The sequence below is a fragment of the Carassius gibelio genome, chromosome B17 (genome assembly GCF_023724105.1).
Source record: "Carassius gibelio isolate Cgi1373 ecotype wild population from Czech Republic chromosome B17, carGib1.2-hapl.c, whole genome shotgun sequence".
Classification (NCBI taxonomy): domain Eukaryota; kingdom Metazoa; phylum Chordata; class Actinopteri; order Cypriniformes; family Cyprinidae; genus Carassius; species Carassius gibelio.
Window position 1 is genome coordinate 22,975,578 of NC_068412.1, and position 12,232 is coordinate 22,987,809.

Here is a 12,232-nt window from a genome sequence, read left to right on the forward strand (position 1 = left end):
TATTGAAGTAATTTTATGTGACGTAGACAGAGGCAGGATGCAAAAGCAAAGTGATTTATTTCACAAGGTAGTAAAAGTGTTCAGACTAAACAAACAACAAAGGACGTCCAGAACACAGATGGAGAGTAGAGGCGATCACAAGCTCTGATGCTGGGTGATGCAGGGACTTCGGTGGACAGCCAGTGATGATCCTCGGTGATCTGGTGCTGTTTCCTCAAGTGACAGTGCTCGTGATCCCGGTGCAGAGTACAGGAAGACATGACGAAGAACAGATAGGGAATCCACTATCCAAACATGGCACAGGGAACAGAGGGAAAACAACAGAGGACAACAACGATCTGACAACATGAGACACCAGTTACTGCACTAATATAGAGACACACAACAGGTAGCAGGTGGTGCTGCTGATCAGCCGTGATCACAGGCCACGCCCACAGACACACACCTGCACACTAAACAAGACGAGAGAGAGACAGCGAATTCATGAACCGTGACATTTTATGGCTGAGATTTTTGTACTGATGGGTGTGATGGGAGAATAACAGACTCTTTTCTATCTCATGTGCATCCAGAGCGTCTCAAGACCCAGTGTGAGCAGCACAGAGACAGTCTTCGTAGCAGAGATGGTGATGTTCCTCTGATAGGAGCCTTCATCCCTCAGTGTGATGAGGAGGGTCAGTACAGGTCCCAGCAGTGCCACGGGTCCACAGGTCACTGCTGGTGTGTGGACAGTAGAGGACAGGAGAGAGCGGGAACCAGAACTCCACCTGGAGCCCCAGCAATAAACTGTGATGAGACTGGTAAGAAATAATCTACAGCAGAGGTGTCCAAACGTTTTACTATGAAGAGCCAAAAGTATATAAAGTATATTTTGCATTATATCTATATTATTTTAAAATATATTTGTTTAATTATTATTATTTATTAAATTAAATGCCAAAAAATGCAATAAAGCATATAAAAGAATAGAAATAAAGATATGCTTCAATAGCATGTTTTCCCCTATTTTTCCACCTTCTTGTGGACCAATTTTTGGTCTGTTGGCCCTGGTTTGGGCATCTTTGGTCTACAAGTACTTTTATTTTTTGGGAAATTTATTTTTTTGTCACAGTCCTCTTATGCTTACCAAGGCTGTATTTATTTAATAAAAAAGATACTGTAAAAAAATTATTATTGTGAAATATTATAACAATTTGGGATAACTGTTGAAATGAAAATGTTTTTTACTCATGTGATGCAAAGCTGAATTTTTAGAATCATTACTCCAGTCTTAAGTGTCACATGATCTTTCAGAAATCATTCTTACATGCTGAGTTTATGCTCAGGAAACATTTTATTATTATTATCAGTGTTGTAAACAATTGTGCTGCTTAATATTTTTGTGGAATCTGGATTGTTTGATGACTAGAAAGTTCAAAAGAAATAAGCTAGTTGTCTGGGAAAACCGGCCCTTACCCTGAGTTTGAGGAGGATAGCATAAAAATGTGAAGAGATACACCTTTATTGTTGTAGACATATTGCATTCCTCTTTGGAAAAATGTAGGGTTTTAGGGAAGGTTTAGGTTTGTCAAAACCACCTGTGTTTACATGTGAAATATTAACATCTGCAATATTATAATCAAAACAGATAATAACTTTATTGGAGTTTAGAGTTGACGGACTCTTAAACTTCACAAACCTTTTCATTTCATGTAAAGAAAGGGTTGTTCAAAGGAGTGTAATAAAAATCCCTTGTGTGTCTTGTGTGCCTCTAGTTCGCCCCAAGACCCAGTGTGAGCAGCACAGAGACAGTCTTCGTAGCAGAGATGGTGATGTTCCTCTGACAGGAGCCTTCATCCCTCAGTGTGATGAGGAGGGTCAGTACAGGTCCCAGCAGTGTCACGGGTCCACAGGTCACTGCTGGTGTGTGGACAGTAGAGGACAGGAGAGAGCGGGAACCAGAACTCCACCTGGAGCCCCAGCAATAAACTGTGATGAGCCTGGTAAGAAAACAAAACTTAAAACAATAAATAAAACAATACAATAACATCTAGACTAATAGATCCATGTACAGTGGAATTTTGGTCTAATAGGATTTCACTGTGGATGGGGCTGCCACTCTAAGACATCAAACTTACAAATTGTTGGATGTCTGAGGTTCAAGTTTAGATTATTTTATATGCTTCTTAAAGGTCCTTTATGTACCATAAAATAAATATCTTTACCATAATATGTTTGCAGATATTTAAGAAACATGCTAAGTTAACATACTTGTTCATCTGAAAAACAATGCTGCAGTCAGATCAGCTCATTTGAAAATGTGCGTTCCGGTCCGGAATGTCGGTTTTGGTTTGTGAAACCCGCCCACTGCCAGTTTGCCCAGTTGTATTTCGGCACCCCGGGTTCCCAGTTGGTCGTCAACACATTGTATTTTATTTCATTTATCGTCAAGTGCACTCGTTCCTGTTTGTGTCGTCAATCTGGCAACCTGCATGTGTGTCAAGTCTCAGGAGGAGGGGCCGGGTGAAAAAAAACCCTCTCCAATATTTTGAATTTGGACTGCACTACCTAGTTCAGCCACTCGGTGTAAATCCTACATACAGCACCTTTTAATTATATAATTAACATTAACAAAGATCATTCAACTTATTCATAAATAATTGAATATTTTAATTATAAAAATAGTTTAATTATTCAAAATTATTTAAAAATATATTTATTCATCATCATCATCATTATAAAATCAATTTAGTATTTAAAATGTTAAAATATCTTTTAAATACTTTTTTCATGCTGGATTAGTCATTAGCAGTTTTCATTGCTTACTTGATAAATCTCTTATTGGTTATGGATAAATATCCCCATACTGTGCAGTTATATGATCCTGGTTTCCCCTCCGACACCCAGTTCCCCCCGTCCCGCGTCCAGAGACCGTCTGTGAGCGCTGGAGAGCGAGTCTGTTGGAGCAATATGGAGGCCAGCCGGGTTCCCACCATTATCTACCTCAGTGTGACTCTTCTGGGGAGTTCAATCCAGTTCAGTGCTATGGAGACAGCAGCTACTGCTGGTGTGTGGACCAAAACGGACGGGAAGTACCAGGAACCCGCTCACACGATGCTGTGAAACCTGCCTGTGAGTGTCACTTGCTGTGAAACCCACAGATTCATTGCTTGGAATTTTTTTATTTTATTTTCAAGTTTAGATTTAGAATAAGGGCCAACAGAGTTATTTGTTTTTCCAAGCTAAACTGATCTGCTGACTTTTAGGTATACCTACTGTGGCCCCTCCTACCATGCACCCTCTGCCACGCCCCGATGTGACCCCGCCTCCAACAGGCACGTTCCTGCTCTATGCCCAGGGCCAGCAGATTGGAGCTTTGCCGCTCAATGGCACTCAAATGGACAAGCAGAGATCTTCAGTTCTGCTTGCTCTACATGTGAGACTTTCACACTATTGATTCAAATACTGAAGTCTGCGGCTTTGAGCAAAGTATACTGATTCTCTCCTGTTTACACTCTCAGGGCTCCATAGTAGTCGGCATTGATTATGACTGCAGAGAAAGAAAAGTTTATTGGACGGATCTGGCTGGACGGACAATCAATAGAGCCAGTCTGGAACCAGGATCAGAACCTGAGATTATCATCAACACAGGTATGTTTTTTTTACAGTACAATACAATACAATACAATACAATACAATACAATACAATACAATACAATACAATATAATATAATATAATATAATATAATATAATATAATATAATATAATATAATATAATTTCTTTCAGCTCTGACGAGTCCAGAGGGTCTTGCTATAGATGTCGTCCGTAGGAAACTGTTTTGGGTGGACAGCACATCAGATAAGATCGAAACGGCGAATCTTGATGGAAGTGACAGACGTGTTCTGTTTGACACAGACTTAGTAAATCCCAGAGCCATCATCGTGGACTCCACTACAGGGTATGTGCTTCAGATTGCTTAAAGATATCAGACTGTGAGCCATCTTGCCACCCATCTTATTACCGAAACCGGTACCTGAAATAAAGAAGTAATGCATCTTGTGAAGCTTTGATTTGACTAATTACTGATCAAAGCTGGTCAGTATTTGGTCATGTATGTGAGTACTACATTGTGTTGCATTTAAGGATAATGTGTATGTGTAGAAGTTGAGTTTCTGATTGTGTACCACAGTATACACAACCTACATTATATGAAATAGTATATAATATTATTATAATATTTTATAATCAATATATATATATATATATATATATATATATATATATATATATATATATATATATATATATATATATATATATATATATATTGACCTCTGGTAAAAATGTATAGAATAAAAACTACTATGTTATTTGTAAAAAAATTTATTGTAGTATTATTGAAGATTTTTTTTTTCTGGGTTATTGATCAAAAACAGCATATTAACAAATTTATATTAATTATTGTATTTATGTGTGTGTATGTGTGTGTGTGTGTGTGTGTGTGTGTGTGTGTGTGTGTATATAAATGCGCACAAACTGTATTAAATAATATAGAATTATTATAATATTTTATAATAACCAAAAAAATTATAATATATTTGAGGTCAATCTGTGATGTTTATACCCTATTTATATACTGTATAGTTCCATTTTATTTATTTATTTTTATTAATAGAAGCTCTAGAACATCATATGCTGTTGACCTTATTCATTACAAGGTCTGAAGTAATGTTCCATGCTTAAACCTAATGCATCTTAGTTTCTCAAATAGATGCCACCAATTCATCAAATGATGCTTTTTTAAAATATTTGTAAATAATAATAATAATAATAAATATTAATAATACTATAGAATTTTTGTTTTTATCTTTTATACATTTTCTGTGTAAAAGATAAAATCACTCTCCATTAAAGCCATTAAAAGGGGCATCTCTGCTTTATTAATCCTGCAATTGGCAGCTTTAATGAACCCTAATTTCCCCTCCATCACAATTCCCATGCTTCCTTTACATAAACGCTTCGAAACCTAAAATCTGTTATCATTGTGAAGAGTGGGATCGAGGGGAAGTGAGAAAACCGTGCAAGACAGGCAGAGAAACGAGAGAGTGAGGAGGTTAGGATGTGTATGGGAGGCAGAGAAAATAAATGGCGAGGCTACAAATTGGCCCAGATGTTGGTGTTGCTTCAGTGTCTGGCCTGGCTCTCGGGTCTCAGGGGAGGGCAGTCAACGTGTGGGCCAGCAACTCCACAAACACAGCCATCTGCAACATCTGGAGCAACTGAACTAGGGTGGAGGACAGGAGATATAACACGAACCTCATGGGCCATGAGAATAGCTGCTAATGTGTGTTTGTGTTGGTGCTGCGATTTGCGCTATATGCTAGTTTGTTTTTGCCGTCACGCATAAATGTGTGCATGCATGAGACCATCTGTTCCATTAGTCAAGAATTTTGCGAAACAAATATTTAATTATACAAGCAGTTGTGCAAAACCTCACTGTCAGCTGATTTCCTGCACAGCGGAGTTTGTCTTGTAAACATTTTTACTTCAAATAGCCTGAAATTGTGATTTCATGCTTCTAAACCCTCAGAGAGACAAAAGAAATATAATTTATGGTTATAAGTCTTTCGAGTGATTCAGCTTAACCATAGTGAAGGGTGGTTATATTTACCATTTCCTCAGGGACTGAGTTTCACAGGCCTTGCTTTAAAACATCTTGTTTAAATAAATCCTAAATAGAGCAGAGCACTTTTATATGTTTATAGATTTAGGAAAACATGAATTTCAACACTTGCATGAAATTAAAATTTGTGCCATCTTTCCACCCATGTCAAAAGCCTTATGTCTCTGTCTAATGCATCAAATACAGACTGCTTGGGTTGTTTTTGAAAGAAGCATTTTATGCTCATCAAGGCTGATTTATTTGATGGAAAAATGTCATGTGACAATAAAATGTGACTGGATTAATGGCTGCTGAAAATGTAGCTGTCATCACAGGAATACATTTTATTTTAAAACATTAAAATATAATAGTTCATATTTGACAGTTTTACTGTTTTCACTGTATTTTTGATCAAATGTAGTTCTCATGAGCATAACGTTCAATTTTAATAAATTATAAAATATTATATTATTTACATTTCATAAGGTTTATTTATATTTTAAAAGAACACATTCTAAATAATTAATATCTCATTTTTCACAGAACACTCTACTGGACTGACTGGAACCGAGAAGCTCCTAAAATCGAGAGCTCCTCTGTGGACGGACAAAACCGAAGAGTCCTGGTACAGAATGGGATTGGACTGCCCAATGCTTTGACCTACGACTCCACCACACGCCAGGTCTGCTGGGCCGATGCAGGTATGTGCTTCACCAGGTTTTTGGGGGGCCGTTTATAATGCAAGCTAGTTTTAGCTTAGTCATAGTATGCTTGGTGCACTTTACAGCTTTTTCTGACACTGTATACCTATATCAGACGAAAGTAGAACAACAAATCGGCACTGAAAAGCTCCCTAATAACCTTTGTTGTTGTTGTTGGACAGGAACCAAGCGCCTGGAGTGTATATCGCCTAATGGGACAGGGAGACGTGTGGTCCACAGTAACCTGATCTACCCCTTCAGCATGGTCGCCTTCACCAATCACTACTATTACACAGACTGGAGGAGGTAAAGCAGCACAGCACATGCATGTACAAAACCATATGACCCCCAGTATCATAACTAACTAGCAGATACTGTTGTGTTAATGAAAGCTCCTGTATTAAACTTCAATTTCTGTGTCACACTAGACCTTGTGTTCCATTCACATCCATTTATACACCGTACAAAGAATACAAAATCAGCGACATGATTTGCAGCGGAGTAGATCATGTATATTTATACATAAATAGTTTATTGTGTGTTATTTAAAATGATTAAAACCAGAGCCCCAGGAGATTATTTATATTTGTTGTAAGGTCCTATTTAGGTTAAATATGACTGTGCCTTTATCAGTTGAATTGCTATTAAAAACAAGACTTATTTAATATTTTCTTCTGTGGTGTTTCAGAGATGGGGTCATCGCTCTCAATCGAGATAACCAGTCGACAGATGAGCACTTGCCTGATCAGAGGTCTCATTTGTATGGCATTACAGTTGCTCCTCCACACTGTTTATAAGGTACTTCGGCAAAGTATACAACTCTTTTTAGTTTTAACAGCCAGTGCTGATCTCACCATCATCCAGTCTGTCTGGAATGACATGAAGAAACAGAACAAGACTAAATCCAGCAGAACTGTGGCAACATCTCCAAGATTAAATTTCTTCCGAAAACACAATTATACCTATACAAAACTTTTGAATGGTATATTTAAATACTCTGTATTTTCTCCCAACAGACTACTTCTTGTGTACCGTATTTTGCAGACTATAAGTCACACTTTTTCATAGTTTGTCTGGTCCTGCGACTTACAGTCAGGTGCGACTTATTCATCAAAATTAATTTGACATGAACCAAGAGAAAACATTACCAACGTCCCTCTCGCGGCTGTAGACGGTAATGTTTTCTTTTGATTCTAAATAAATGTGACTTATAGTCCAGTGCAACTTTTTTTCTTGTCATGACATATTTTTCGACTGATGCGACTTATACTTAGGTGCGACTTATAGTCCGAAAAATACGGTAATTTGGTAAACCTCTTTTTGACTTAAAAAAAAAAAAAATACATGAAACAGATTTGAAACTGTCTGTATTTGTATGATACACCTGAAAGCATGTTTACCATGTAGCAAAACATGGGTGACCTCGATTTAAGCAAATAAGGGAATATAACATATTTCAGACATGAGCTGTCAGCTACAGGCACTTAAGAGAAAAGTACAAGGCACCTGCTGACAAATCACTGTAGTTTTAACAGAGGTGATGAAACACTGGTGTCACACTGGTACTTAAAAGCATGTCAGTTCTTTACTGAGCAGAAAACAGTCAAACAAGATCAGAGTAAGTGTTTGTATTTCTGGACTAGCATATGAAAGCAGGCATTCTCCTCTGTGGAAAATGAAATGTTGTTGTGTTGTGTGCCCAAACGCGGCTTACTAAGGATTTCCGACAAATTGTGTTATAGGGAGACGCTAATGACAGAGCCAGCGTTACATGGTGCTATTTTGGGCTGTGGGAATGGCGGCGGAGACGTGGAGAGAGCCATAGCAGGACCCGCAAGTCTCGACCAACATCACCGTCGATGCCAAAGTGCAAATTTACAAACATGAAAGCGTGAAGATTTACTCAAAATAGTTTTGTAAATTTGTTTTATACCTCATTTTTTTCTTTCTACTGTACTTTTGTATGTGACTTTTTGTTAAAAAACAAAACTAACAAATTAAAAAAAAAAATACCCACAGAGTTAAGTTGTGTAATTTGTATGTTTTTAAATACTCTTCAACAGTATTTTTAGGGAAAAGAGGTTAACATTTTTAAGTGAAATTGCTTGGAACATCAAAAGAGGTATTTTACCAACCATAATTTTTATTATCCTTTTTTTTTAATCTTTTGTAAGATGTGATATTTATAACAATAAAATGTGATTGACAACTTCAGTATGCCTGCTCGCGTTATGTTTCAGATTTTCAAATATTATGGGCTCTGCAGTGATGATTTTCTTAAATTTACAGTATGCACAGTTGGAAGTATAAAGCAGAACAGGTTGAATTTCTTGCTCCAGGGTAAAACAAACCCAGTCATAAAACTTTTCTGTGTTGCATTAAGGTTTATTAACCAACAGAAACATATAGTCCAACTTTTTATGGTAACCCATGCAACTTTTTTATAAGTGCTTCAACATAAGGCGACAATGAAATTACATTTTATAATAAATCTTCACTTTTTTTTTTGCATGATAAAAAAAAACACAGTCCAGTTTTTGCATTCCCACAAAAATGTCTGAAATTTAAAAAAAATAACTGTGGTGTGGCTAATGAAACAAGCATACTTCAAAGAGCATGTCTTGTGGTCTCTTCAGCACGGTCCAGGCAGATGTTTTCATCTGCCCACCTTTCCGAGGCGGTGATCGGTCTTGGGGTCGGCGATGATGGCCTGAACTGCTACGATGGCCTCGTTGATCTTGGTTTGTAACTCTCTGAGCTCCTCTATGTGAAGCAAGCGAAGAACCCTGGCTGCTTCGTTCAGAGTAGCGTCTGGAATAGACAAACAAATTCTTTGTGCTTGCAATCATTCAAAAGTAAACAACATATTAACTTGAATGCAGAATGTGAACATGATGATGATGCACTTATTGTGAAACGTGGAAAAACAATAAGCAAATGTGGAAAACAGTTTGCAAATGCAATCCTACCTCCGGTATCAAATCCTAAAATATGCTTGTCAAGAGCGACTGGTAAACCCTATGAAAGAACAAATAAGTTTGATTTATAATTGGGTTATTAACTGATCACCTAATCGGCATATCTGAAAGCTTTCTGAAAGATCATGTGACACTGAAGAATGGAATAACAATGAAAAATGAAATAAATTAAATTACAAAACATTTATTTGAATTTGTAATAATTTCACATTATTATTGTATAATATTACCTCTTTTGCTTTACTGGCCTTTGCAATAGCATCAGGGGTCAGGCGTTCCTGTATCAGGATTCCAATGGCCTGTAATGACAAAAAAATTAATATAAATAAAAAACCTTTAGTTGAAATGCACTGGATTTAGATTTCTCTCTCATACTATTGGCACATTGAACCGTACTTACTTTAAGCATTACCAAATAGTCGTCATGTCGTTGGATTTTGAGTAGATTAGCAAGTCCCAAGACGCCAGCCTTAAAATCAGGATTGTTACCTAAAGAGAGAAATCACTTCATTTCAGTCCAACACATAATTGTAAACATTTTTTCCAATGGAAAACTGCTATTGAACCAACCAATAAACTGCATTAATTGCTGACGACAAAAAGAAAACCCATTAAAAGCCTGAATCCACAATGGATTTTTTTTAAAAGCTTAAAAAAAGAAAATAATTAAAGACCCTTTTTTAAATTCTTTTTTTCTTACTTTTCTGAGAAAACTACAATTTGCGGGCAGATATATAAACTCACAGCTGTAAGAAAAAATTCAGAATTGTGAGATAAAGTTGCAAATTTCTTAATTTTTATTCTGTGAATAGCGAAATGTAAACTCAGAATCTGAAAAAAAAAATAATAATATTAATTGTGAGATGTAAACTAGGAATAGAATTGCAAGTACTTAAAGTCTGAATTGTGAAATAATTAATCGCTATTACTTATTAAAACATTTTTCAATAGTGGCGGAAACGTGATTCCATAGAAGCCAACTACTTGGACCAAGATTGTAATAAAGAAAAAACAGCAACAACAGCCGAGACCAATATTTTCTGTTTAGTGAACCCTGTCCTCCCTGTGTGTCATCATTCAGTTGACATCTGGAGTCTTCTTCCAGCTGTGGGTCACTGGCTTGGTTCAGCCCACTCATTGTGGGTTGTAGAGAGAGGTAGGTGTGTAATCAGTTCAATCAGACATGGTTGGAAATCCACTTTAATCAGCCTCCTCTGTCTCATAACAACAGGACTGGAGACTGGAAAGATGGTCGGGGGAGGGAATACTCACTGTCCAGATTAATTAACGGGTCTGCAGACTTTTGAACATCACTGGCCTCTGTTACAGGTTTGCAGTTGCGATATTTCTCCACTGTGGGAGGAAAAACAGCATAAGCGTTCACTGCAATGCAAACAAGGGGTCTCGAGTAATCAAAATGATTTGGTAGGAAATCTAGGAACATCCTGCATTAAGCATTTCTGAGGATAAATTGAATCAACATTGTGCAATCAACTGTGTGGGACAGCTGCAAGAAAGTGTTACATGATGCTGCAAACTTTGCAAATACTGCCATCTAGTGATATGGGATTGAACATAATTGCTAGATCATGTCTCAGCCATAAAAGTACAGAACAGGCATGTTATAATTAGTGATTGATCAATGCATCAACCAGGTTAATAAGGTGCCTGATGTCTAATGCTATTCTGATTTGGTGAACGAACCACTGGTTATAATCTCAAATAAATAATAATCACACCATTGTCTCCATACTCAAAGCGAACAGCAAGACCTAGCAGCCAGTCAACAGTCTCCTGTCTCTCCTGAGTGCTGAATGGACAGTTCACATCTTGAAGGTACTGCAAACACACATGCATTTACATTTTATGACAAAGGACATGATAAACTTGAGCAATATATGAAGATAAATCTGCCTCACCTTTTCAAAATGTTTAGGCCAGTCTGAGCTGGTAATATTCCTGAGATTTCCACGGTCTTCAATTTTGTAGTTTCTGATTTTTTGATCTTCCAGCCAAACTATGAAATTTTTGAATTCAGTGTCATCTGGGTAAAGAGCACATACGATATTGATCATACATTTTTCATATGAATTAAGCTTTACTTTCCATCATCACTTGACAGCAATGCAGCACTATAGCATTATAACAGACTAAATGCCCGATGATACAGAATATTTCAGACAGCCAATTCAATCCTTAATTAGTGAGATGCTTACTTATTATTATCATGAATGCACGTTATCATTTGGAGCATGAGGTGGCAATATTCATACCTTTACAGTCAAATCCAGTTGGGTTGTGATATTCTAAAGATGTAAGCTTTCTACGAAACATCCCTTTCAACAGCAAAATCTACTTAAATGAGCTAACAGATGTATTGTTTTGCTTGCAAAGCCAGTCTGCCACAGCCTGTTACAGCCTTCAAATGACATGGGGATTCCGGAAGTAAAATAATCTATGTTCAGTTTTCAAAATAAAGGTCCGTATTTGTGATCGATCAACATTTGAGGGCTTTGATATTTGATAAATATTTAATATTTAATCGCTTATCATCATCATCTTCTTATTTTTTATTCTTCCTCTTTCTCTTATTATTATTTAATACGAGGACACATTTCTCAAAACATGTACTTTGATATCAGTAAAATACCCTTTACTGAGATTCAGACTCATAACAAGCGTGATTCTGTTCTGCTGTTTCCTCGCATTTAAATGGATGGAAAACTGCATTATTTGCTCTTATATTGAATTAGAAATCTTGTTTTGGTGATATGTACAAATTGATAGTCTGAATGCACTGTAAGTTGCTTTGGATAAATCTGATAAATGCATAAATTGAATTTAATTTAATGAGAACGTGAACCTGCATGCATAGATTTTCTAAATTAATAGTTGCTAAATAAAACACAA

General features: G+C 36.8%; 2 protein-coding genes across 51 annotated transcripts in view; one reads left to right on the forward strand and one right to left on the reverse strand.

Moving 5' to 3' along the window:
- The window catches only part of nid2a (nidogen 2a (osteonidogen)), a 44,638-nt gene extending 36,080 nt beyond the window's left edge, over nucleotides 1–8,558 (forward strand). For 47 of the 50 annotated variants that reach the window (XM_052581070.1, XM_052581039.1, XM_052581071.1 and 44 more), the window contains 9 exons: nucleotides 1,755–1,982; nucleotides 2,887–3,111; nucleotides 3,246–3,415; nucleotides 3,501–3,630; nucleotides 3,768–3,939; nucleotides 6,187–6,344; nucleotides 6,527–6,650; nucleotides 7,033–7,142; nucleotides 8,087–8,558. In XM_052581070.1, coding sequence (XP_052437030.1) covers nucleotides 1,755–1,982; nucleotides 2,887–3,111; nucleotides 3,246–3,415; nucleotides 3,501–3,630; nucleotides 3,768–3,939; nucleotides 6,187–6,344; nucleotides 6,527–6,650; nucleotides 7,033–7,141 — 1,316 coding nt within the window. In that variant the 3' untranslated portion in view covers nucleotide 7,142; nucleotides 8,087–8,558. The remainder of the gene's footprint in view (nucleotides 1–1,754; nucleotides 1,983–2,886; nucleotides 3,112–3,245; nucleotides 3,416–3,500; nucleotides 3,631–3,767; nucleotides 3,940–6,186; nucleotides 6,345–6,526; nucleotides 6,651–7,032; nucleotides 7,143–8,086) is intronic. The other 3 variants (XM_052581051.1, XM_052581046.1, XM_052581060.1) reach the window with 1 other exon arrangement.
- A 336-nt stretch (nucleotides 8,559–8,894) lies between these two features.
- rtraf (RNA transcription, translation and transport factor) lies at nucleotides 8,895–11,778 on the reverse strand. Its single transcript, XM_052581077.1, has 8 exons — nucleotides 11,596–11,778; nucleotides 11,242–11,366; nucleotides 11,062–11,161; nucleotides 10,595–10,675; nucleotides 9,723–9,811; nucleotides 9,553–9,621; nucleotides 9,314–9,362; nucleotides 8,895–9,155 (listed from the first exon to the last, which is right to left on the reverse strand). Exons 1-8 carry the CDS (start codon nucleotides 11,654–11,656, stop codon nucleotides 9,001–9,003), a joined length of 729 nt encoding a protein of 242 aa, XP_052437037.1. The 5' UTR covers nucleotides 11,657–11,778; the 3' UTR covers nucleotides 8,895–9,000.
- Nucleotides 11,779–12,232: the final 454 nt, after the last annotated feature.